This window comes from Rattus rattus, chromosome 9, assembly GCF_011064425.1.
Source record: "Rattus rattus isolate New Zealand chromosome 9, Rrattus_CSIRO_v1, whole genome shotgun sequence".
NCBI classification, from domain to species: domain Eukaryota; kingdom Metazoa; phylum Chordata; class Mammalia; order Rodentia; family Muridae; genus Rattus; species Rattus rattus.
Window position 1 is genome coordinate 19405162 of NC_046162.1, and position 21939 is coordinate 19427100.

A 21939-nucleotide genomic window follows, 5' to 3' on the forward strand; every position below is an offset into this window, starting at 1 on the left:
GGGAGAAAGATTTAAGGACCATTAGCGTACTGTAGGAAGTAATGCACGCCCAAGGTTGAGGAATTCTCGAGTCTCCTCGGGAGAAAGTACAGATGCAGGAAAAGCCCACATTCTGTCCACGAAGATGCACATTACACAGACCTGAATTCAAGTTTGTGCCTATCCTGTTTCCTTTGGATCAGTTTCTAGAACATTCTGGGCCTGAACGTCTCAGAGATGAGTTTCCTGCTTTTGGAGTTGAAGTTACATTATATACTATGCTGGACATGTGATAAATATCTAAGTTGAAATATTTCTGCTGTGTATTCTAAAAAAAAATGTGCTCTCTCTCTCTCTCTCTCTCCTTCTCTCTGTCTTTCTCTGTATCTCTGTCTTTCTGTCTCTGTGTGTACGTGTGCACGCGCATGCGCTGCTGACTAAGAAATGGACTGAAAAAATTCTGTTTGGAGAAGCCCTTTTGATACAGTCCCTTGCTTGTGTGACTTCCATCCGAATCACTCAAACTGTCACCAAATTACCAAATGCCAGCCAGCCCTGTTAGCTTGTGCCATTGGCTGCTCTTGTCTTTTAATTCCTCCTGTCCCCACCTCCCCATGGTTCTGTTTTTTTTTTCCCTCTCCGCTTTTTTAGCACCTTGTTAGCACCTATTTTTCTCCCCTAAGTGAATGCAGTCGCCTGATTGCCTCAATGAACATCCCTATTGTCCTCCTCACCGGCCTGAAAAGGGAAGCTTTGTGGCGGAGTTGTCAAAACTCCTTTCTATTCTCCCCCAAAAAGCAGAAACAGCTCTGTCTCTTTCAAGGCAAGCCAGGCGAGACTGCTCCCCAGGGAGGCTGTATCTCTCCTGGTGGGAGAGGGACCCAGGCTAGTGGCAGGTACTGCCAGCTGCTTCCTGCCTTCGGATCCAGGCAGGATTTTGCTGCTGCTGCTGCTGCTGCTGCTGCTGCTGCTGCTGCTGCTGCTGCTGCTGCTGCTCCAGCTGCTGCTGTTGCTGCTGCTGCTTCTGCTTAGGCCTCGGAATGCTTTCAAGCATGCTATGTCACGCCCGTTGCCGTAGATAGCATAGGTATGGGCACTGCTCGGAGCAGGCGCTCTGCCAGATCCAAGTGACTCCAGCCAAACACAGCTAACAGACAGGAACAGCAAACAGCTTTTAAACGGGGGCACCTATGAAAGGCAGTCTTTTTTTTTCTTTCCCTTTCTTTTTCTATCTTTTCTTTCTTTTTTTTTTTGCATGCCTTCCAAGACTTGGATTAAAAAAAAAAAACTTGAAGCAGCTGGGAAGAGCCTTGACTTTTCCTGTGACCTCAATAGGGCGAGCAGCAGCTGTAACCTCACCTTTGCCTCCAGATGGCACTGTTGCCACATCATCGTTTCCTGGTAAGCCGGTCCTTACGCCATTGTTAAAGGTGTGTCCATCTGCCGGCTGGAGTTGCCAATTGAGTCCGAGCAGATGCATTGCTGCAGGAGAGACAAAGTAATGAAAATATGAATAGAAAATTCAGCAATGCAAATGTCAAGGGGGAGGGCCAGGTGCCTTTTTCCAAGCGACTGCCTTTTAAGGAAACTGCAGTTCAAAAAATGGCTTGCCCCAGGCCTTCAGGATTAGCTAAAATACTGAAAGTGGCAATCCAGGAGCTTCTGTCTCTGCTTTGTAGCGGTTCCCGGCCTCAGGGGGCAGCACCCTTTGTGGGATGTTCATTCAGAGGAGGAGGGAGGCTACGCACAGGTCTTATCTTTCAGGACGGGGTCACTCATCACTTGCCTGCTTGGCCACACATCTGACATGAATGCTTTTAGACAGGTGCACTGACAAAGGCTGGGTTCGCCCAGCTACTCCAAATGTGAGTCAAGTTCAAAAACACGGCCACACTGCTCCCATTTAACCGGCTCCCTGAAGTGTCACCACAGCCACAGGTACCTGCAATCTCACTGGCCCACTTAGAGCACACCCATCTAACTGTGCCAAAGTTTAAATATACGAATAGATATCAATATATATATATACATATATATATATATATCTCCCTCTCTTTATGACATTTTTAGCACATTGTGAAAATGCTTAAGGTAGGTGTGTGTGCATGTGTGCACGAGTGTGTGTACATATGTGTAACAGTGGTAGAGCCTTTTCCAGAAAAAAAAAAAAGCAAAACAAACACAGTATTATTCAGTTTCCCCCAAGTATGGAATGAGACATGAGATTCCCATAAGCACTTGCTCTCAGGAGACAAGCACGCATTCAGAGGTCGATTTCCCTGTGCACCTCCGCCTCCAGGCAGCCTTCTGGCCTTGCTACTTAGCTTGCGCAGAAACCCAGAGTTATCTTAGAAAACCCAATGTCCGTATCTATCCCTGACGGACCCTGGTTTTATTGTTCCCGAGGGGGAGGGAGACACCTGTGTTCTTTGGGGGGGGGGCTCATCTAAGAAACGCTTCATTTGTAAATAAATAAGGAGCCCCCCATGTATTTCCCACACAAACAATGGCTGTGCCCTGTCTGTCTGGCATTTCAATGGGCGCAGGTTGATGCCTGTTGCCACGTTCCTTAGTTCGTAGTGGCTCAGCAGGAGAGAAAGGGCTGTTGACAGGAAAGTTCCGAGTTTGACGTGGGGATGGGAGAAACAATTAACCACAAGAAACACAATTAACAGTGCTTAGGAAATTGTTCACATAGCAATTAATTCGGCATGCCCACCACCACTAAAGTCAGGCTGTATTCTATTAAGGTTAAAAACCCACCTTCACACAATGCAGCTTAGATGGATGGCTGCAGATCAAGGTGGCAAGGCGCTCCCGAGAGCATGCCTTGCTTTCCCCTCCCAGGCTTCTCTACCTCCGGCCACATTTTTCCCCTCTCTACATTTCCATGAGGCACAGGGCCCACGGTCGCCACTCTCCCCGATGATAAATACTAATAAGAGTAAGTGACATTTACTGTACTCCCTCCGTCGAGGTAACACCTAATTTTCTCCTGCAGTTTATCTGTTATATGTAGGTCACTTACTTGAAGAGACCAGATTCTATTGCCTCAAATAATGACATATTTTCGCCATACAGAGGTCAGGAAATGAGAAGTAATCGTGGTGACTTCAAGATAACGATAGCTTCTGATTTGTAATTACCAGGTGAAGGGAGGCAAGGAATTAGCTGTTTTAAAATGATTTTTCAGAAAAAGGAAAAAAGAGAAAGAAAACGAAATACCTGATACCATTGGGTTATTGGGGCTTGCTTGGAGCCAGCTGCTGCTGTGCCCCAGAAGTGGGTCCTTGGAGGAGGGTCCCCCAGTGCTAGACAGGTGTTGCCAGCAAGCATCCAGGTGCAGTGGAGCCCCAGGTTAACAACGCTTAGATGCTCCTGTCTAGGAAAAAAGCAAGGATGGCAACGTCCCCGGCGCCCTGCCCGCGTGAAACTGCTCCTCAGAACCGCTCCTTCTTGCGCTCTCAGGGTTGTCACTCCAAGGTACAAGGCATATTGCTACCGTCAGCGTCAGGAGACTAGTAGACAGGAGTCGTAATCGTACTGAGCATAAAAGGGACACTCATGGCTCTATTCTCAAGGGTATCTTCCCTCCGGCCCCGCTGAGCATGTCTCTTGCATCTATCGTAGCCCCTTCATCGTGGTTGATGTTGCGATCGTTAGCTGTTAGCTGTACCACCGCGATCCGCAAAGCTGTTCGAGAAAACCAGGCACGGGGGTCGGGTCGTCTTAGTTAGGTTCAGAGGATGTGAGACGCTTCCCAGAAGCGAAGAGGGAAATGAGTGAGACGAAGGGAAGGGAAGGGATGAAGCCAAGTCGCTGAGCACAAGACCTGTCCTCCGGCACAAGCTATGCACAGAAATGGGTGGCAGGTTCAGGCCTAGCTCCCGTCATTGAACCAAATGCTAAGGAAATGAGTGAGAATCCCCCCCCCGGGGGGGGTACAGTCAGATCTTCTGATTTTGGGGGAATGGCATCTGAAATAGGCTTCTGTTGGCTTTTTAAATTTTATTTTTTTTTTATTCATTCATTTTTGTTTGTATGTGTTGGTGTTTCTTGGTCAGCTATCCCTTGGGTCCGGGACCTGAGGAAGAAGATGAGACTGTCATCTCTCTGGCCTGTGGGAAGAAGGGAAGAAGTGTCCTCAGGATAGAGGCCGGGGGGGGGGATTTGTGAGGTAAATCAGTTTGCTGACTAATGACAGGCCTGCTCCTTATCCTGCTACTGACTGGTTCCATGGGCTAAGGCATCATCCCTCCCTCCTTCTCTCCTTCTCTCCCTCCCTTACTGTCCCTTTTGTAAGAATTCCCTTCACAGGTAGAATAGAGGGCAGCTTGGGGTTTGTCAAGGAGGGTTATGCATACATAGCTCCCTGGAAGAGCTGGCGGTGTCTCAAACATAGACGCATTCATGTTTATTAGGGTAGAACATAGCACACGGGGGCATACTTGAGAGCCTAGACTGTAGAGCACTACATGCTTCTAAATAAAAAAACCAAAACATTGTGGCGGCACGGAGAGTAGGATGGGATATTATGGGTGACAACATGGACCGAGGTATAAAGAGGACAATGGTTTGAAGCTCAGCGCCTGATGTATCTGCTGCCAATGACTGCGCTCAACATTCAGACACCGACGTACACATCATCCTAAAGGAGTCCCAGGTAGGTACTGCTATCATGACTCCCGCTCACCGACGAGGGAAGTTATAAAGCTTAACCATCGGGAGATTTCAGAATCAGAGTACGGCTGTGCTGAGGATGTGGTACCTGCTTCACGCTTTATAGAGAAAGATCTGGCTACAAAGTCCATGGGGAAACGGCATCCGGGTGAAGCTTGCTTCTTGCTCAGAACTCATGGTCGGCAAAGTGGGTTGGTGCACCTACTGCATTGCAGCCCCAAGGAACTTTTATTTCTCTTTGCTGCTGACCTCGAATGTGGCCTTGGGACCAGCAGTGCACCTTGCATTGCATACTGATCCTGAATCCTGAGCAAAGAGACTGTTAGACAGAGCCAGCCATGGCTGGCAAGTGTCAGGACACAGTGAGCGAAGTAATCAGTGGTTATGGCAATGAGCCACCTAGAGTTTGGGGTTCTTTGTTACAGCAGCAGGGCCTAATAGACCCTGACTGATAGATTCACTTAGGAAGAAAAGGAAAGAGGACAAAATGTTTATAGAATAGATCTCTGTGAATTCTTTAAATTGTACCAGGCTGGGAGCCTTTCTGAAATCCAGACAGGAAATTAATACCCGTTTAGGGCCATAATGCCTATTTCCATGGACAGCAAAATATTTGAAAATTGTAATACTTTCTTCTACTTCTCCTTCTTCTCCTTCTCCTCCTCCTTCTCCTCCTCTTCCTCCTCCTCCTTCACCACCACCACCACTACCACCACCACCACCACCACCACCACCACCACCACCACCCCCACCATCATCATCATCATCATCATCATCATCATCATCATCATCATCATCATCATTCTGTTTCAGACTAGACATCTGAGAAGCCTTGGGATAGCCAGAGTTATTGCTTCTTCATCTCAGTACTTCACGCAAGTGCCTATCACTTCGCATTTTACGGGAGGAGGAGATATCCTGCCTGCCCTGAGATGGTTCTTCTTCCTCCTCCTCCCCTCGAATGCTTCAGTAGCTCATCCCAAAAGGTCTGGTTCAGACCATGTTAGGGTCAGAAGTGAAATGAGTTCTGGAAGCCCTCTCCTCCGCATTACCCGCCCCCCACCGACAGGCGAAATGTACAATTCATCATGATCTGACAGGTTCTACTCCAGGGAGATGCCGGGATGGAACAACGGGGTTCCATGGGTCAGCAAGAATGGGGTGGGGAAGGGCTTCAAGTGAAAGCTCGTGGAATCCAGGTGGCACCTGGGAAATCAGCCACTAAAAGCACAGCGAGCAGCCGGACCCTGGAAGTGTCCCTCAGCTAATTGGAGAGAACCTTCTCTGTGTGTTGCAAAGGACCTCGGGCCACACGGGACGACCACACACAGATCCCAGGTTTCAGCAAGTCCAAGAGTCAGACCTCCTTGCAGGTCAATTGATAGTTTCCCATTGAAGTGCCTGTGTTTAGAAGTCAGATGGGATCCAAAACAAAGACTCAAAGGGTAAGCCCAGGCTAGAGAAAGCAGGGGTTGGTCACAGAAGACAGAATTCTCCAGCCAGCACAAAGACACCGAGACCCCAGGTCTTGAAAAATGGCAGCTTCCAAAAGGGGTTGTCTGAAATCGTAATTAGGGTATGTGTTGGCCCTGCTGGGTGCCGTTTAGAACCTTCTATGTTCATTGGCTGGCAGAGGATCAACCTGACAAGAGAGTCAATCAATATGTCAGCAATACTTCACCGAGAGCTGCTCAACCCCTGCTTGTCAAAGAGGACAAACATGGAAGCCACAGATGCTCCGTGTTTGCTGAGCAGGCCCCCAGGAGCAAGGGGTATCTTTAAAGATCAGGCCTGTCGATATATAACCAGGGGGAGGAGATTGGGCTCTCCCTTTGAAAACGCAAGACTGCAGGCCAAGCAGAGCCCCAGGAGGGAAAGGAAGGAGCCAAGCCTGCTGAGTGTGGCTCAACACTCAGACAGAGAAGCACAGGGCCTCTGGGCTGATGTCAGAGTGCATTCAGAGATGGGAGACTGATGGGGAGGGTCAGGGCTGGACCTCCTTGGCTCAGCACCAGGCTATGAAGCCCACACTGCCAGGAGATTCCCAAGGTGCCCCTGCCGAGAGGACGGAACCCGCTGAGGATGACCAGGGCTAATGCGCACAGGTGCTAACTAACCCTGAACGTACTGGGCACTGTAGAGGCACCTTAGCAGTGAGCATGGAAAAATCAACGGATGCAAATGAGCATCTTGAGCCATGATGATGATACACATTTATTTTGACAACGTGCCAGGGACTGGGATAATTACTTTAATGGCAGCATTTATTCATTATTTATCATTCGGCAAATATTTATTGAGCTCACACTGTGCATCGAATTGTGTTCTGGCCCTGGGAATAAGGCAGTTGGCAAAACACAATCCCTGCTTTCATGGAACTTACATTCTAGTGGGAGGCAGGGAAGCTAAACACCTTTGAAGAGCTGAGGGCCAAGCCAGGCATCTGTGGAGGGTAAGGGATGGGAAATAAACGTGGAGTTCTTCTTCTTCTTCTTCTTCTTCTTCTTCTTCTTCTTCTTCTTCTTCTTCTTCTTCTTCTTCTTCTTCTTCTTCTTCTTCTTCCTCTTCTTCTTTTCTTCTTTCTTTCTTTCTTTCTTTCTTTCTTTCTTTCTTTCTTTCTTTCTTTCTTTCTTTCTTTAATGAAGACTGGTCAAGGACAATGCCATGATGAATCAGTGCACATAAAGACTTGAAGGGAATGAGATGACACTGTGCATTGACACCAGTAACCAGCAGTCCAAGCCAGAATCCAGCAAGCCGGAAAGGGCACTGGAGGGTGGGTAATGTTGCGGGGAGCGAATGCCTCTGGAGGGGCTCTGCATTTTGAAGGGGAAGAGAATCGTAGCTACCCTACCGATACCCTATCATCGTAAGGGGCACCAATATAGTTTTCATTTTAAAGACATGAACGCTGACATTTAGAGAGCTTGACTCATCCAGGGTCAGACCGTGGGGAAACGGGGAATCTGGGATCCACATCCTGACCTATATGACTTTAGAGTCAGAGCCCCCGAGTTCTCACGTGGCGCTGATGAATGACACCATTCCAAGGCATGTCCCCATCACCTCCCAGAGGACATCTGCCCACTGCATTTTCTTTTGGAATAACTGTTTCAAGATTGAGCGGGGCAGGAAAGTTCCAGAACTTCTTCTGTGAATGTTGCCCAAGCCTCCTCAGGATGGGTACCTCTTTGCAAGCATTCATTCATGAATACGCCATGGTCAGTAGCCATTTTGCTATGTAACCTAAAGATCCATCATTATGAATGTAAAGGTAATGGTCTAGTGACTTCGGTTGCCTGGCTGGCTGACATCAGCCTCTGGTGGCTTTTTTTTCTGCTCCTCATCCTCTGGGGCGTGGTTAAACAAAGCAATCCTATTTCTTTTCGCAGAAGGGAGGGGCTCCTGCAATGCCTTAATAGCACCCTTTTAAGAATGTAGCTGCAGCCAAAACTACTTTCTTTGGGAAAGAGGCGGTGCAAATAAAACCAGGAGGAATAACATTCTCGAAACGCCTTAAGACTTAAAAAAAGGAATTAAAAAAATTTAAATCTCAAAGAAGTTAAAAAAAAATCCCTTTTTAAAAATCCTAACTGCCTTAGTGAAATGGTTTTGCTTATTTTTTTTCCCCCAGACAGTGTAGCAATACATTGAATGGAATAAATTTTCAAAGCGCCACATGGAAGTGACGCCCACAAATCCCTTTACCAGTAATGGGATTTGCGCACCTAGCTCTTGAGGAGGCTCGGGGAAACTTATTTGCCTCTGTCCAACTTTTCGGCTTGCAGCTTCCAAGATGGTTGCAAAGCCAGGAACTTACACGGAAGGGAGAAGAGAAGAAGTGATCCAGGAATCCTGGCAAGACCACTTGAATGAGAGGGGGCTTTGGGGAGACAGTCACTGCCGGTCCGGTCCATCCCCGCAGGCCCTGTCCCATTCCCAGTGTGGTCCTGGAACACCCTCAGTGAGGATAGTTAGTGTCTGTCGCCTTTCTAATCCTGGTCCCTCTCCAAAACAGGGAGGCTTTCTGCCGCCCCTTGTGCATCTGCTGCGAGGACAAGGTGACAGTTCCGTAAGGCAGCTCCGGGACCGAGGAGCAGTATGTTTCCCAGACAAGAAGAATCTACAGAGAAGGACCTGCACATTAATCTATTCTTGTGACAGGCTCAGGACAGAACAGTGAGTAGGAAGTGGGATGAGATTAATCAATTCCTGTGTTTGGAGGAAACAAACAGGGCGCGGGCGCAGCTTCCAGATGTGCAGGGTCATGGAGTCCGTGGTGTCCCCACTCCTCTCCCTTATGCGCCCCCTGTTGCAGGTGCTCGGCAGGTGGCCTCAGCTGATAGCGTGGGCGTGGCGCGTGGTGTGCTGAGCTGACCTCTAAAAACACCCTCCCTCCCCGACATCACCAAGAAAATCAATACTCAAGACAGACACGTGCTCGCGGCCACTGTTTTTCTCCGGTGCAGAGTGCCTGGAATATATGGTTGCCCACGCCGGTCAGGCAGCCCATTGTCCATGGGGTCTGTGCATCCTCGTGCAGATAAACACACGCCCAGAGCCATCAGCCGCGCGGGTGCCATTTCCCACCCAGACCACTCTGGTCGTGATGCTATTTTTCCCCCAAGAAAGAAATAAAATAAAAGCCTTTCTTTCCTCAAGAAAGCGCCCATGTGATCAAAACACCTTTAGAGAAGGATAATATCCGGAGGTTTTATTCACCAAACAAATCATGGTCTGGGATTTTAAGAGCTTTTGTGACAACAATGCACATGCCCACCATCCATGCATATACACCTAGATGTGCGTGCCCACCCCAGCTTGTCACTCAGTGTTGACAACCCAAACAGTAGCTGTCTTTTTTTTTTTTTTTAAGAATAGCACCCAGCAGCCCTGTTAAAGAGGAGACGGATTCACGAGACCACTAACTACAAAGGCAAGGCAAGGGGGTGGCACGTGGCAGGAGGCCACAGGAATCCTAGGAAGCAGACATATGAATGTTTTAGAGGATGAGATGTCATATCGATCCGGAGATGTGCAATGCGAGCTGGAACAAAGAGAGAGAAGTCTCCCGTGAAACAGCCGCCAGCAAGAAGGAGTGGCCGGGGGTCAGGCTTTGTGCTAGTGATGGCCCTTGGCAGACTGAGCTCTTGGGCAAGTTCCTTTCTTTGGTAGAAGTAAGTGAGGGACAGAGGAGGCCTGGATTTATTTCTCCTCTTGATTATCTGACGGCTGCCCCCAATAGACTGTGCCCAGGAATCTTCTGGAAGCCTCCAGACAGACGGCCTGAACTGGGGCAGGAAAATAGGGGCAGAAGAGGCTTAGGGACAGAATAAAAGGGAAACTGCCTCCCTATCTTAAGCACCTGGAAAATAGAGGGTTAATCTCCATCTTGGCTCAAACTTGTACATGGTACTGGTGAGCAGTCGACCCCAGATGAGTGGGCAAACCTCTCAGCACCTTTCCTTAGCTATGATGGGAGCTGCAGCATTTCTTGGCACTCAGTATAGTTCTAAGCCTTTTGTGCCTGCTACACTCTACTTATTCTTTGCAATACGATGGAGGTAAGGGAAACCATACCCTTATTCTACAGAGGGAGTCCGGTATGCTGGTTTCATAGGGCTGGGTGGCAGCAGCCGGTTTCAGAACCGAGTATGGGCTCCTAAGTATTATCTTGACCTCAGGAGACTTAATGATAGAATGTGTCCTGAGAAATTCACCAGGAGGTGATTCTGTCACTGTGTGAGCATCAGTGGGGGGAGGGGGCTTATACAAACTGAAATCTCTACAGTGCCATGGAGTGATACAAACTTCTGGGATCAACACACAGGCGGTTTGTTATTGACCAGAGCATCTTGACATGGTCCCTGACTGCAGTCCTACAGAAACAAGAGTACTCCAACGGATGTCTAGTGTGGAGTAAGTAGAAAGTGGGTGGGGTTTCAGGATGTCACACAGAGGCCCTCGACAAGCGTCCTTGGCTTCCTGCTGGGTCCTGGGCACTTTACCACATTCCCAGTGCAACTGTGGCCACTAGCATGTGGCAAACTCTGGGCTAAGCGGCCATTACTAGGTTTATAAGCTGCAGATCATTGCTTTCCTATTTTGCAGAAGAACAAGCTGAGGCTAGGGAGCTGAGCGGTGCATTTGATAAGCAGGAGAGGTGGTTATATCACTGGAGGCACAATCGTGCCCTAGCCTGACAGCTAGCTCAATTTAAATCAGCTCTGTTAGAATTCTCTTTGGAGACCCTCTATGTCCCCCCCAACCCCTACCATATCATATTAAGCATGGCAGGATCACACCAAGGTCCAGGCGTTTGTTGTTTGGGCAAATGGTGACCCATTTTCCCTACTCACGTGAGACGACTTGTCTGAGCTCAGCATAGCTAGTAACTGGCTAAGCCAGGCTTTTGGATCTCTGGCTTCAAGCTCTCTGTCTACCAACTCCCTAACCCTGATTGTGAAGAAAAGCTGAATATCCCAGGGCCTCCACGGGATGCTGTGAGACCTCAGAGAAGCCCCCCTTCTCACTTTACTCAGGTTACCATGGTCTCTGCAATGTTGCACCCAAGAAATCTGTTAATGAAGAGAGACGGCAGGATGCTGTCTGATCTTCCAGTTCACAAGCAGAGCTTGATGGCAAACTCCTTCTATGGCGTTGCCTTCAGAGCAGAGACTAAAGTCTCCACATCTCCCTCTCCCGCTTCTTGGAGGACCCCGTGGTCACTACAGACACGTTTCTTCTTCCTGGGGGTGAATTTGGGTGTGGATTCTGTACTTTCTTCCGAAGTGAGAAATGGCTTGAAGAATGGACGACGTTGAACAAATTCTATATGTAATTCTCATTTCAATTTGGTCATTTGTTCAGCGGAGCCAAATTAGGCACACAGGGAGGCCGCCGGTGTCCCTTTCAATTTTTAATTTCTGACATGGTTAACTCTTCTTTTTTTTTTTAAACTCAGAATTGAAAAAAAAAACCCTTGTGTTAGCAAATTGGGTTTGATCTTTCTCTTAAATGGCTTTTAGTTAAGTGGGTTTCAGATGGCTAAGTTGAAACATTTAAAACCTGATTCTGATAGAGAGAAACACGGTGTTGGAGAATTCCCTCTATCTCCTTGGGCCTGATTAGGTAGCAAGGAAAGAAGCCAGAAAGCACAGGGGGCCCTGTGTGCTGTGATCTATTTGATATCAATACAGGCGACTTAAAAGAATGAAGCTCGCTGGGAAGAAAAGACAGGACAATTTCATTCTGGATCATAAGCTATCCGTACCTTTTTTTTTTTTTTTTTTTTTTTTAAGGAACCACATTTTCATCTGCAATTAGATAAATGGCACAATTAGATTTATTTGGAGTTAGTGACAAATTTATTTAATAGAGCTGATTTGAAGGGTTTTGTGTGGTACTTCAGTCGCACATGCATCCTCCGTGCTGAAGGTACACATTTCTTTCGACAGGCAGCGGTGTTGTGACATTTCTGGCTTCTACAGAGCATCATGATGAGGTAGAGAGGCAGGGGGTGCATACTAACCTCCCTCCCCCGTCTCCTTCCAGCTTACATTCCAAAGTTCCACTGTGACTCTTCCACTGGACTCTCAAGCCAAGCAGGGTTCAACCCCTCCACTGCCGAGGTGGGACTGGTGTTTCCTCTAGTAACAATGGCATGGCTTCAACCAACCCCAGTTCGTTCGAGAGTTTAATCCCCCAGGTCTTGGGTGAGTGGTATAACAGAGTGGAAACTTAATCCATGTGTTTGGAGGTGACGCCTTTGAAAAGTAAGTCAATAAGATAGGTCACCAGGTAGCATTCTGTGACTGAATCCTGGTGGCTTCATAAAGAAAGAGAACAACCTTAGAGACAGAGAAGCAGATAGACTCCTGCTGTGATACATCAGTGAAGTCCATCACAGAGCTCAAGCCATGCTGTTTGGACCTTAAACCTTCAGAATGTCCAGTTCAAACAAACCTCTCATTTTTATAACACAGTCTGCTTCAGGTATTTTATTACAGCAAGGGAATATCATCCAGCCTGGGACAGGTCTCCAAGACCTGCATATTGGCAGATAAAGAAAGATGAGCCCATCTGTGACGTTGTATATCATTGTCATTTCTTACTGTTTTTAAACGGGTCATTTGCCTAATTAACTCCACTGCATCTAAACTTTATAAACCAGTTTGGAGTTGGTATGTTATTTTTTCCCTGTTTTTCAAAAGGAAGAGAAGCTATCACACTTGGACTGCATACCCAAGGTCAGTGATTTCTTTAATTTGCTAAATTTGGCTCCTCTAGCAAGGTCCTGCAATTAGGACCAGCTCTGTCTGCCGGCCCGGGACAGCCTCCTCACCAGCCCCTCTGATCCTCTAAGCTCTGCTCTGGAGCTGTCAGCAGCAACTGTCCTGACTGACTTCAGCTTTTTCCTCAGAAATGCCCGTGTTTCCTGGGGCTGTCTATCCAGAAGGTCATTTGCATTCTTCTTCTGGGCCAGCGCTGGCCAGCATAAACATAACGCACATGAAGTTAAATTCTTCTACTAACCACTCTAAATAAGTACAAATAAACGTAGCGCTTTAAACCCAATATAACCCAAATATTATCAGTTCAACATGTCATGAACATAAAAATCCCGAATGAGACATTTTACTTTTTGTTTGCACAAAGTGTTCGAAATCTGGTTTGTATTTTACCACTCACAGAATCTCAGTTCAGATGCTAAATTTTCACCAGTTAAAGTAGAGCGTGGTTCTGCCAAAACAATGCGAGTGTTAGTAAACACAAATATCTTACACTTTGCTTTTTAAAGTTAAATGAACTGAGGGGGAATAAAACTTGCTTGCTGCTTTGCGTGAGCAGAGCCAGCCTGCCTGTGGGGAGCAGTCTGAGACTGTTGGTTCAGTCCGTTGTCCTGGAGCACCCCCTCCCCCCAGGGCTTCAGATACATATCTGGCTTAGCAGTGAGCAGTGAAGTGCTGGCCATCCTTTACTCAGATCTTGTGTCATGACCATGGTGAACCATGAGAGTGTTCTTCTTCCCCATTTTCTGATTTGTCCCTGTGTCCAGTAGAAGGGCTAGAATGCTATAGTATTAAGAAGCACACATCCACAAATCACAAATACATATACACATATACACACACATACATACATACTCACACACATATACATATATTTATACATATATATACATTCACATATGAATATACACACATATACATATGCATACACACATATATACACATACTCATATGCACACTCACATATACATATACCTACATATACATATACATACTTATACTTAAATAACATACACACATATTCATATTCATGCATACTATACACATACATACATACTTACATTCATACATCAAACACAAATATACACAAAAGTGCACATATATACACACACACATATGTATATACACTTACACATATAAATACATATACATGCTTACTCATATATAAATATATACTCACACATACATATATACACACATACACATATACATATATACACACACACTCATATACACTCACATATACATATACCTACATATACTCACACATACATTCACATAATACATGTACATACATATTCATACTCATACATATACACATATATACATACATATACTCATAGTACATCAAACACACATATGTGCATACATATGGATATACACTTACACATACACATATACACACATATACATGCTTACTCATACATAAATACATATACTCACACAAATACAAATACACATAGACTTTTTTTTTAAAGACAGGATTTTACCATGTAGCCCAAACTGACCTGGAACCCTCTCTATGGCTCAGGCTGGTCTTGAACTCATATTCTCCCATTTCAGCCTTCCAGGATTATAGGTGTGTACCATCGTGTGGACAATATATATATTAAAGAAAAGAATGCTTTGAAACTTTGTGTTTCAGACTCTAACCTTTGTTGATCCTATAGCATTAGAAGCTAAGAATAAATTGTCATATTATCAAACAGAACCTACTGAATTCTTTATGCAGAGTCTCAATTCCTATCTGATTTTAAGATGGTTTCCCATTTGATTATTTTAAAAAAATTGAGGTAGCAACCATTATTTCTATTTTACAGATGAGAAAACTGAGGCTATGAGAGATTAAGTAACTCTCTGTGCCTCCCAGCTACCAAGTGTCCGTTAGAGCCAGTGTTCTTAGACACAGCTCAAGTTCAGGCTTCAGCAATCACGCCCATGGGTTTCACTGGTACTGTTTTTTTCTCGATTCTATTTAAAATCACATCTACTTTAAAGAACTTTAATCAGCATAGCCACTAAGGTTTCCGAAACATTAGAAAGAAAATCAGCCGTGAATGTCCCAGACTTTAAAACATGTTTAGAGGGCCTGGACAGATGGCTCAGTGGTTAAGAGCACTGACTGCTCTTCCAGAGGTCCTGAGTTCAAATCCCAGCAACCACATGGTGGCTCACAACCATCTATAATGAGATCTGATGCCCTCTTCTGGTGTGCATGAAGACAGCCCAGTGTACATATATATAATAAATAAATAAATCGTTGAAAAAAATTACATAAAAAACATGTTTAGAGATGGGTACATACAAGGTTTCCTTCTCAGTAAAAAATAAAAGACTTTAAAAAAAAAAGCAATGCCCTCCTTTGATGCAGTCACACTGTGTGCTGCTAGTGATCATATCCATTCTGAAAGTATTACCTGCTTTTGCTCCCACTGCTCCATTATATGTCTTACTGGTTCCAACAGACCCACCATAATTTCTATGTTTTCTGGTCCCCTCACGCCACAGCCAAGCAAAGGAGGTTTCCCCCTCATGTCTTTTCTCAGGACTCCCAGTCATGGGGAAAACAAAAAGAGATCTCCAACTGTAACTCATCAGCCCTTCTGCCTGGAGGATGTTTCTTTGTGGCCAGAGTACAAGGGCTGCCACTTCTACGGTGGCCGTTCCTTCCCTTTGAGAGATTTGTCTCAGGCCACCTCTTCTGTCCCACCTGCCTCTCTTCTAGCCCTGCAGGATTTCTAGTGGCCAGGCATCCCTAGGGGTCTTGGGGGTTGCATCTTAGCAGCTACTGAATCCAATGGTCCTACCAGCGATCACCGAGGACCCACCGTCCTACAGGTGCTGCCAGCCAAATCAGTAAATTGTCACTAAGAAGGGTCAAGGCTGGTCCCACTGTGTGCTGGTCACTAAGGACTTCACAGGTTTAAAGGTGAAACCGCCATTGTTTTGGTGACCTGAATGTGGTAGACTATTGGCAGTTTCACATGGTTCAGTTGTATATGGTCATCACTCCGTACTATAGCTTTTGAAGCCAATGCTTTCCTTAGACCCCTCTTTACAGTACGCCACACCAGTGATGGACAGCATTGAGCACCTCACCCGAGCTTTTCTGAAAGTAGTTGGACTTGAGAACACCAGCTCATAACAGTTCTCTAGAGTGCTTCCTGTCTCTTACAGTAGAAACATCAAAAGACAGAAGATACCCTGCCTCTGTGAGTGAGTGAGTGTGCGTGCGTGTGTGTATTTGTATGTGAATGTGTGTGTGTCTGTGTGTGTGTGAGTGTGTGTGTATTTGTGTGTTTGTGTGTGTGTGTGGTGTGTGTATGTGTATGTGAGTGTGTGTGTTTGTGTGTGTGTGTATGTGTGTGTGTGTGTGTGTGTGTGTGTGTGTGTGTGTGTGTGTGTGTGTGTGTGTGTGTGTGTGTGTGTGTGTGTGTGTGTGTGTGAGTGTGTATGTGTATGTGTATGTGTGTGTTTGTGAGTATTTGTGTGTTTGTGTGTGTGTGATGTGTGTGTGTATGTGTGTGTATTTGAGTGTTTGTGTGTGTGTGGTGTGTGTGTGTATGTGTATGTGAGTGTGTGTGTTTGTGTGTGTGTATGTGTATGTGTGTGTTTGTGAGTATTTGTGTGTTTGTGTGTGTGATGTGTGTGTGTATGTGTATGTGTGTGTATTTGAGTGTTTGTGTGTGTGTGGTGTGTGTGTATGTGTATGTGAGTGTGTGTGTTTGTGTGTGTGTATGAGTGTGTGTGTGTATTTGTGTGTGTGTGTGTGTGTGTGTGTGTGTGTGTGTGTGTGTGTATCTTTTGCAACTATCCCTCATAGGAAAATACTTGAGGAGTCCTCTTTTCCAGACACATTGAACAGATGACTACTCTAATCCCATCTCTGTCCCCACCTTTTAAGCTGATTATTTTGGGGTGATGTTTAAACAGGGGCCCAGGCCTGCAGAACACTTGGCTTTCATACTTCACGCTGGTGTGAATCAGGAGCATCGTTCAAGAGTGATGGAGGTGTTCTGAATGACTTCTGTCAGCCTCCATTAAGACTTCTACAAATAGTCTAAGCAGAGAATGTGTACCCATGCAAACACCGATTCGAGATAAGCCCCCAACTTACGTTTCTTCTTCCCACTCAGATTTCCACCTTTAATCCCTTCCCCAGATATTGTGGACAATGTTAAAACACACAGTTTACTGCTTCTACCCCGATGTCTGCGGATTGAGTTCTTCCACCACCAGATCTGACACTGCAACAGCAAAGGCTCGAGGGCCTGGCAGAGCTCAGATAATTAGTATGTGTGTCCCAGCCCCATGCCCTGTGCCTGCTGGGGCATCGTGATGACCAAGTCCTGCCACATCTCTAAAAGCTCATCGTTTAGGCTATTGGCTTCCCTATCCCTATCAACTGAGAATTTGCTATGATGTAGTAGCCGGGCCTCGCTTCCGATGAGCTGCAGTGTCTCTGTATCCCTGAAACTTCTGGGAGACTGTGAGTGCCCAGGTTTGGAAACACTGGTATGGGAGGCCGGGCTGACAGCAATTAGTGAAAGAGAACTTGAGGGCATCAAACGAGCTCCTCTTGTCTATTTCCAAGCAGGTGGAGAAGCCCAGACACCTCCCTCCAGGTCTGCACACTAGATCTGTGCCCACACAGGCAGCACGGCAGAAGCAGCTGGGAAGCTGCAATACGGAAAAGAGATATTCAAGCCAAGGTGGAAAACGGGGGCGGAGAGGTGGGGCTGGGGAGAAGCCAGAAACCAGGGCAAGGCCAAGGGCAGTGAGACAGTGGGCTGTTTTCAGCATGCTGTCTGTCCTTCAGGTACCCACTTCTGTCCATTCTTCCTGACCCAGAGGAACCCAACTTGAGAGACCCTCCCCTCCCTCCCCAAACTTTTGCAGCACCTCCTATGTGTCTCCCTTTGTGTCACACCCTAACTTTACTGGAGTTGTATCCAGCTCAGAGTTCTCTTATTCAAATTATCAGCAACCTCAATGGAGATATATATATATATATATATATATATATATATATATATATATATATGTTGCAACTTGGTGTTTTCATTCATTCACAGAACTCCACACAACATCGTATTTTCTGCCATTAATGGACGAGCAATTATAGGGGCAATTAATGGCTTAAGCCAAACTTATAAATCCTAAAGACAGAGAATTTGGGCACTGTGCCAGGTAGAAAAAGGTATTTTTAGACAGAAGATATTTTAGACAGTGTCTCTGAAGTGGCTCCCTTCCTCCACTCTCTGGCTAGCCCTGACTGAGGTAGACATGCCTTGGGAGATATCAGCTCTGCCTGGAGTAGAGTATACTCCCTGTGCCCTCTATCTGTCATCAGTCTACTCAAAGCTAGATACTTTGCTGAACTTTCACCATTGATATACTGAGGTTGGGACCTCTGGTTATAACCATCCATCTTCATGTAGTCTAAGGGAAATCCTCTCTCTCTCTCTCTCTCTCTCTCTCTCTCTCTCTCTCTGTGTGTGTGTGTGTGTGTGTGTGTGTGTGTGTGTGTCCTCCTGGCCCATGATACTTGAATGAAGGAACTAATGTATCAGCTTAGGATGCCTTGCCTTGTCTGGTGTCATCACAAATAGGTCTGTTTGGAGGGTATTAATTAGCTTAAAGAGGTGCAGAAGTAGTTAGCCAATCAAACCTGGTTTTAATTTTCATTAACGGCCTGTACTATCAGCCAGTTGGTTGTCCCCCTAAACTCACATGTTGACGTCTTATACCCCAAGTTGAAGTGGTAGGTCCTATGGGAGGTGGCTAGGTCGCAAATGCTCACAAATGGGATGTGTGCTCTTCAGGGAAGACTCCAAAGGGCTAGCAAGCTTTCTCTCCTGTATAAGCAGTGCTAGAAGGTACCTTTCCAGACCCCTGAAGATGTCTTAGTACCTTAGTTTTGGACTTTTCAGTCCCTTGGATTGAAATAAATTTTAGTTATATATAAGCTACATAGATTCTGGTAATTTATTATAGTCATTTGAGAGCCCCAGAGAAACTTTACATAGGAAAGGACTTTGTACTAAATTTTGCCTCAGTTCTTGGGTTTCCAGAAAAAGGGCTTAATTTGTCAAGTTCTACTTTTAAATAATCTAGGCAAGAACTTTAATTGGGTTTATTCTGGTTACATGATTGGCTATTCCTTGGGTTAGTCATCATGACTGGTCAGATACTATCGACTCTCCTTGAGTTTAGCATCTTACCTTACCTAAGAGGGTGTTGAACAGAGGTTTGATCACCAAGGAAAGTTGCAAGGCACAGCAAATAAAATAGGGTTCACGTTAGGCTTTAATATCTCAAATGATACTTGGGACATACTCCTATAAAAACATTTTTTTTTGTTTATCTGAAATTCGAGTTTAACCGGACATCTTATATTTAATACAGCCACCCTGTCACCAAGTGAGTTGATGTGAGCGGTTAAGCTTCTGATTTTGTATCAGTCACCGCTCTCCTACAAGTCTGAAGCAGTTACAGAGAACCTCGTCCATGCTAAGTGTCCCTCTAAATTCCTTCTCCATGTAGCACCGGGATGGCTCTCTGCCTAGAAAAGAATCCAGACCAAGCATTTACACTTTCCCCAGAGTGTCAAAACCGCCTGACTGTCTGGTGTGCAAAGCATATGGACGGCTCTTTTTATCAACCACACTGAGTCCTGGGTGGGACCCACAGATTTATCAGAAAATTCAGCTAGGACCAAATTGTGATTCGACTGCTGCCAAGCTCCTTAGAGACATCTGATATCGAGAGAGTCGGCATGTGGCACGGGGCTGGTGAGCTGGTCCAGCCCTGTCTCCGAGGCTGGGTGTTAGCCCTGTCTCCTTAGAAAGCACACAATACACCTTTCTGAGCTCAGTTTCTCTCCGGTAAGAGCAGAAAACATGGACCCTAAAGATCTCTGCAAGCTCCATGCATGCTGGCTTTGACGATTGCTGTAGATATTCACTAAATTTGCCCTGCCAGCAAGGCACAAGCCATTTCTCTCTCTTCCTTCTGGAAGGAAGTTTATTACACAAAGTAATAGGTGGATGTCCTCTTACTACCACATAAATCCACCGTAGTACCCGTGTGCTGAACTTCTTAGACAGCAAGAACAAACAGTTGTTACTGGAACATTCCACACAGAGCAAAAACAATAAAACCAGAAACAAAAGGGAAACATCCAGCCACACTTACGGAGAGATTTATTCCCCCGCTAGAATATTTAACAAGACAGGAACCATACAAAGTTGATGCTCCATTGCAATGCTACTACAGGGAAACCATATACATTTAACTTAATTCTTCTTAGACCTAGGTTATGAGGAGTAACCCTTTCAGTACCAAATGTCCAAAAAGAACCCTCGGTTCACAGACAGTCCAGAACTCTCCACCAGAAAGTGATCGTGCTTGGATCTGGGATACTTCGAAGCTAGTCCAAAGTCAACCTCAGTTTTTGTCAATACCCTTGAGTTGAACACCTTTGCCTCTGTGCTCTCTAAGGAGCCACAGTGCCTCGATGAGTCATTTAATATTTTAGTCAAGCCAACAAACAAAAAAGCCAGGGTGGAGGCTGCTGGGCAGTGTGTTTGGATTGAAGCGGACAGCTACTTCTTGTGCTAGGACAGCCCTGTGTATTGGAACCAACTTCTGACCAAAGGGCTAGTAACCCCGGAGTTCCCTTTTGTCTTTCTACTGTAGGCAGCTCTCATTGGGTAAGGCCAACTCTTCTCTCTGGGAAAAATGTGTTCAAGTAAGAGTGTATGTGTATGTGTGTACATATGCGTACATGTGCATGCATTTGTGTGTGTGTGTGTGTGTGTGTGTGTGTGTGTATCTGCGCATGTGCTCATTTAGTGGCAGGTGCAAATGCAACTGACTTGTCTACATAGAGGGATTATCACTGTAATCGGGGTTTTGATCTAATTACTTTATTCTTGCTGAGATGGTCCCATTCCCCTTATTTCACACAGAAATTAGAAAGGTAATTGACGTTTGGATTTATGGTGATTTGTTTTACTTAGTTCAACCTGTGTTTGACACCATGTATTCCAGAAAGGAAGCAAGCACAACTGATTCTTGTAAAAATTCTTGTAAAAATTGTCTGTCTGTCTGTCTGTCTGTCTCCCCCCACCTCTAGCACTTTCTTTCCCTTCTTTCCTCCTCCTTCTTTTGCTAAACAACATGTTAAAGAATATAAAGAGATGTTGACTTTAGTACATACAAAGCCCAGATGAGATAGCTACTATGATTGGGCCCATTTCACAAGGAGGAAACTGAGTTACAAAGAATTTGCATCACCCACCTGTGTTTATAGCTTATCGAGAGGAATGCTGGGATGTGGCAGTGGGCTCTATGGTCAGAGCTCATTTGCTTATCTTGTATTTGTTTGGTAATCAATAAATAAGTGAATAGCTTACTCATAGTGGCCAGAGTGTGGTAATATATCCACAACTTCTACCCACAGTTCTCAGATCCAGAATCTTCATAGGAATATCTAACATCCCATCTCTCTTGGCCTCTGTAATGTTCTGTTCAACTCCCTCCCAGGGCATCACGACTTCCTTCTCCAGAGTTCAAGCTGTTGCCACAGCTCTCCTAAAGAACCCATCTTCAGGAGTTTATTTAGTTGCTGATCCCTACATGGATGGATGAATGGTATACGGACACTGCATTAGCAGCAGAGTCTACCCCACTGAAAGGTCATCGGCTCCAACCTCCTCAGGTCAAGTGAAGCTTCTTGTGACTGTAGTTGCCTCCTGGGATTCCAAGAGGCCTACCTGGGGACACATCTTGACCAGAGCAAAGAAGGAGATTTCTATTCATGGTCATGAATAGAAAGTCAGTCAGAAAGCTAAATCAGAAGTCACTCCCCTCCTTTTAAAATACTCACATCTATGCCCAGCACAGATGAGCCCCCATCATATCCCTGTGTGGAGAACTACACTCTCTCGGCTCAGATGAGAATTCCCCAAGCAGGGACATCAAA

At 45.7% G+C, this 21939-nt stretch overlaps 1 protein-coding gene across 3 annotated transcripts in view; it reads right to left on the bottom strand.

Moving 5' to 3' along the window:
• The window catches only part of Tenm2 (teneurin transmembrane protein 2), a 935438-nt gene that overhangs the window by 208959 nt on the left and 704540 nt on the right, over nucleotides 1–21939 (bottom strand). For 2 of the 3 annotated variants that reach the window (XM_032911993.1, XM_032911992.1), the window contains exon 6: nucleotides 1339–1461. The exons of the other annotated variant lie outside the window; for it this stretch is intronic. In XM_032911993.1, the coding sequence (XP_032767884.1) occupies nucleotides 1339–1461 (123 nt within the window). The remainder of the gene's footprint in view (nucleotides 1–1338; nucleotides 1462–21939) is intronic. 3 annotated transcript variants of the gene reach the window in all.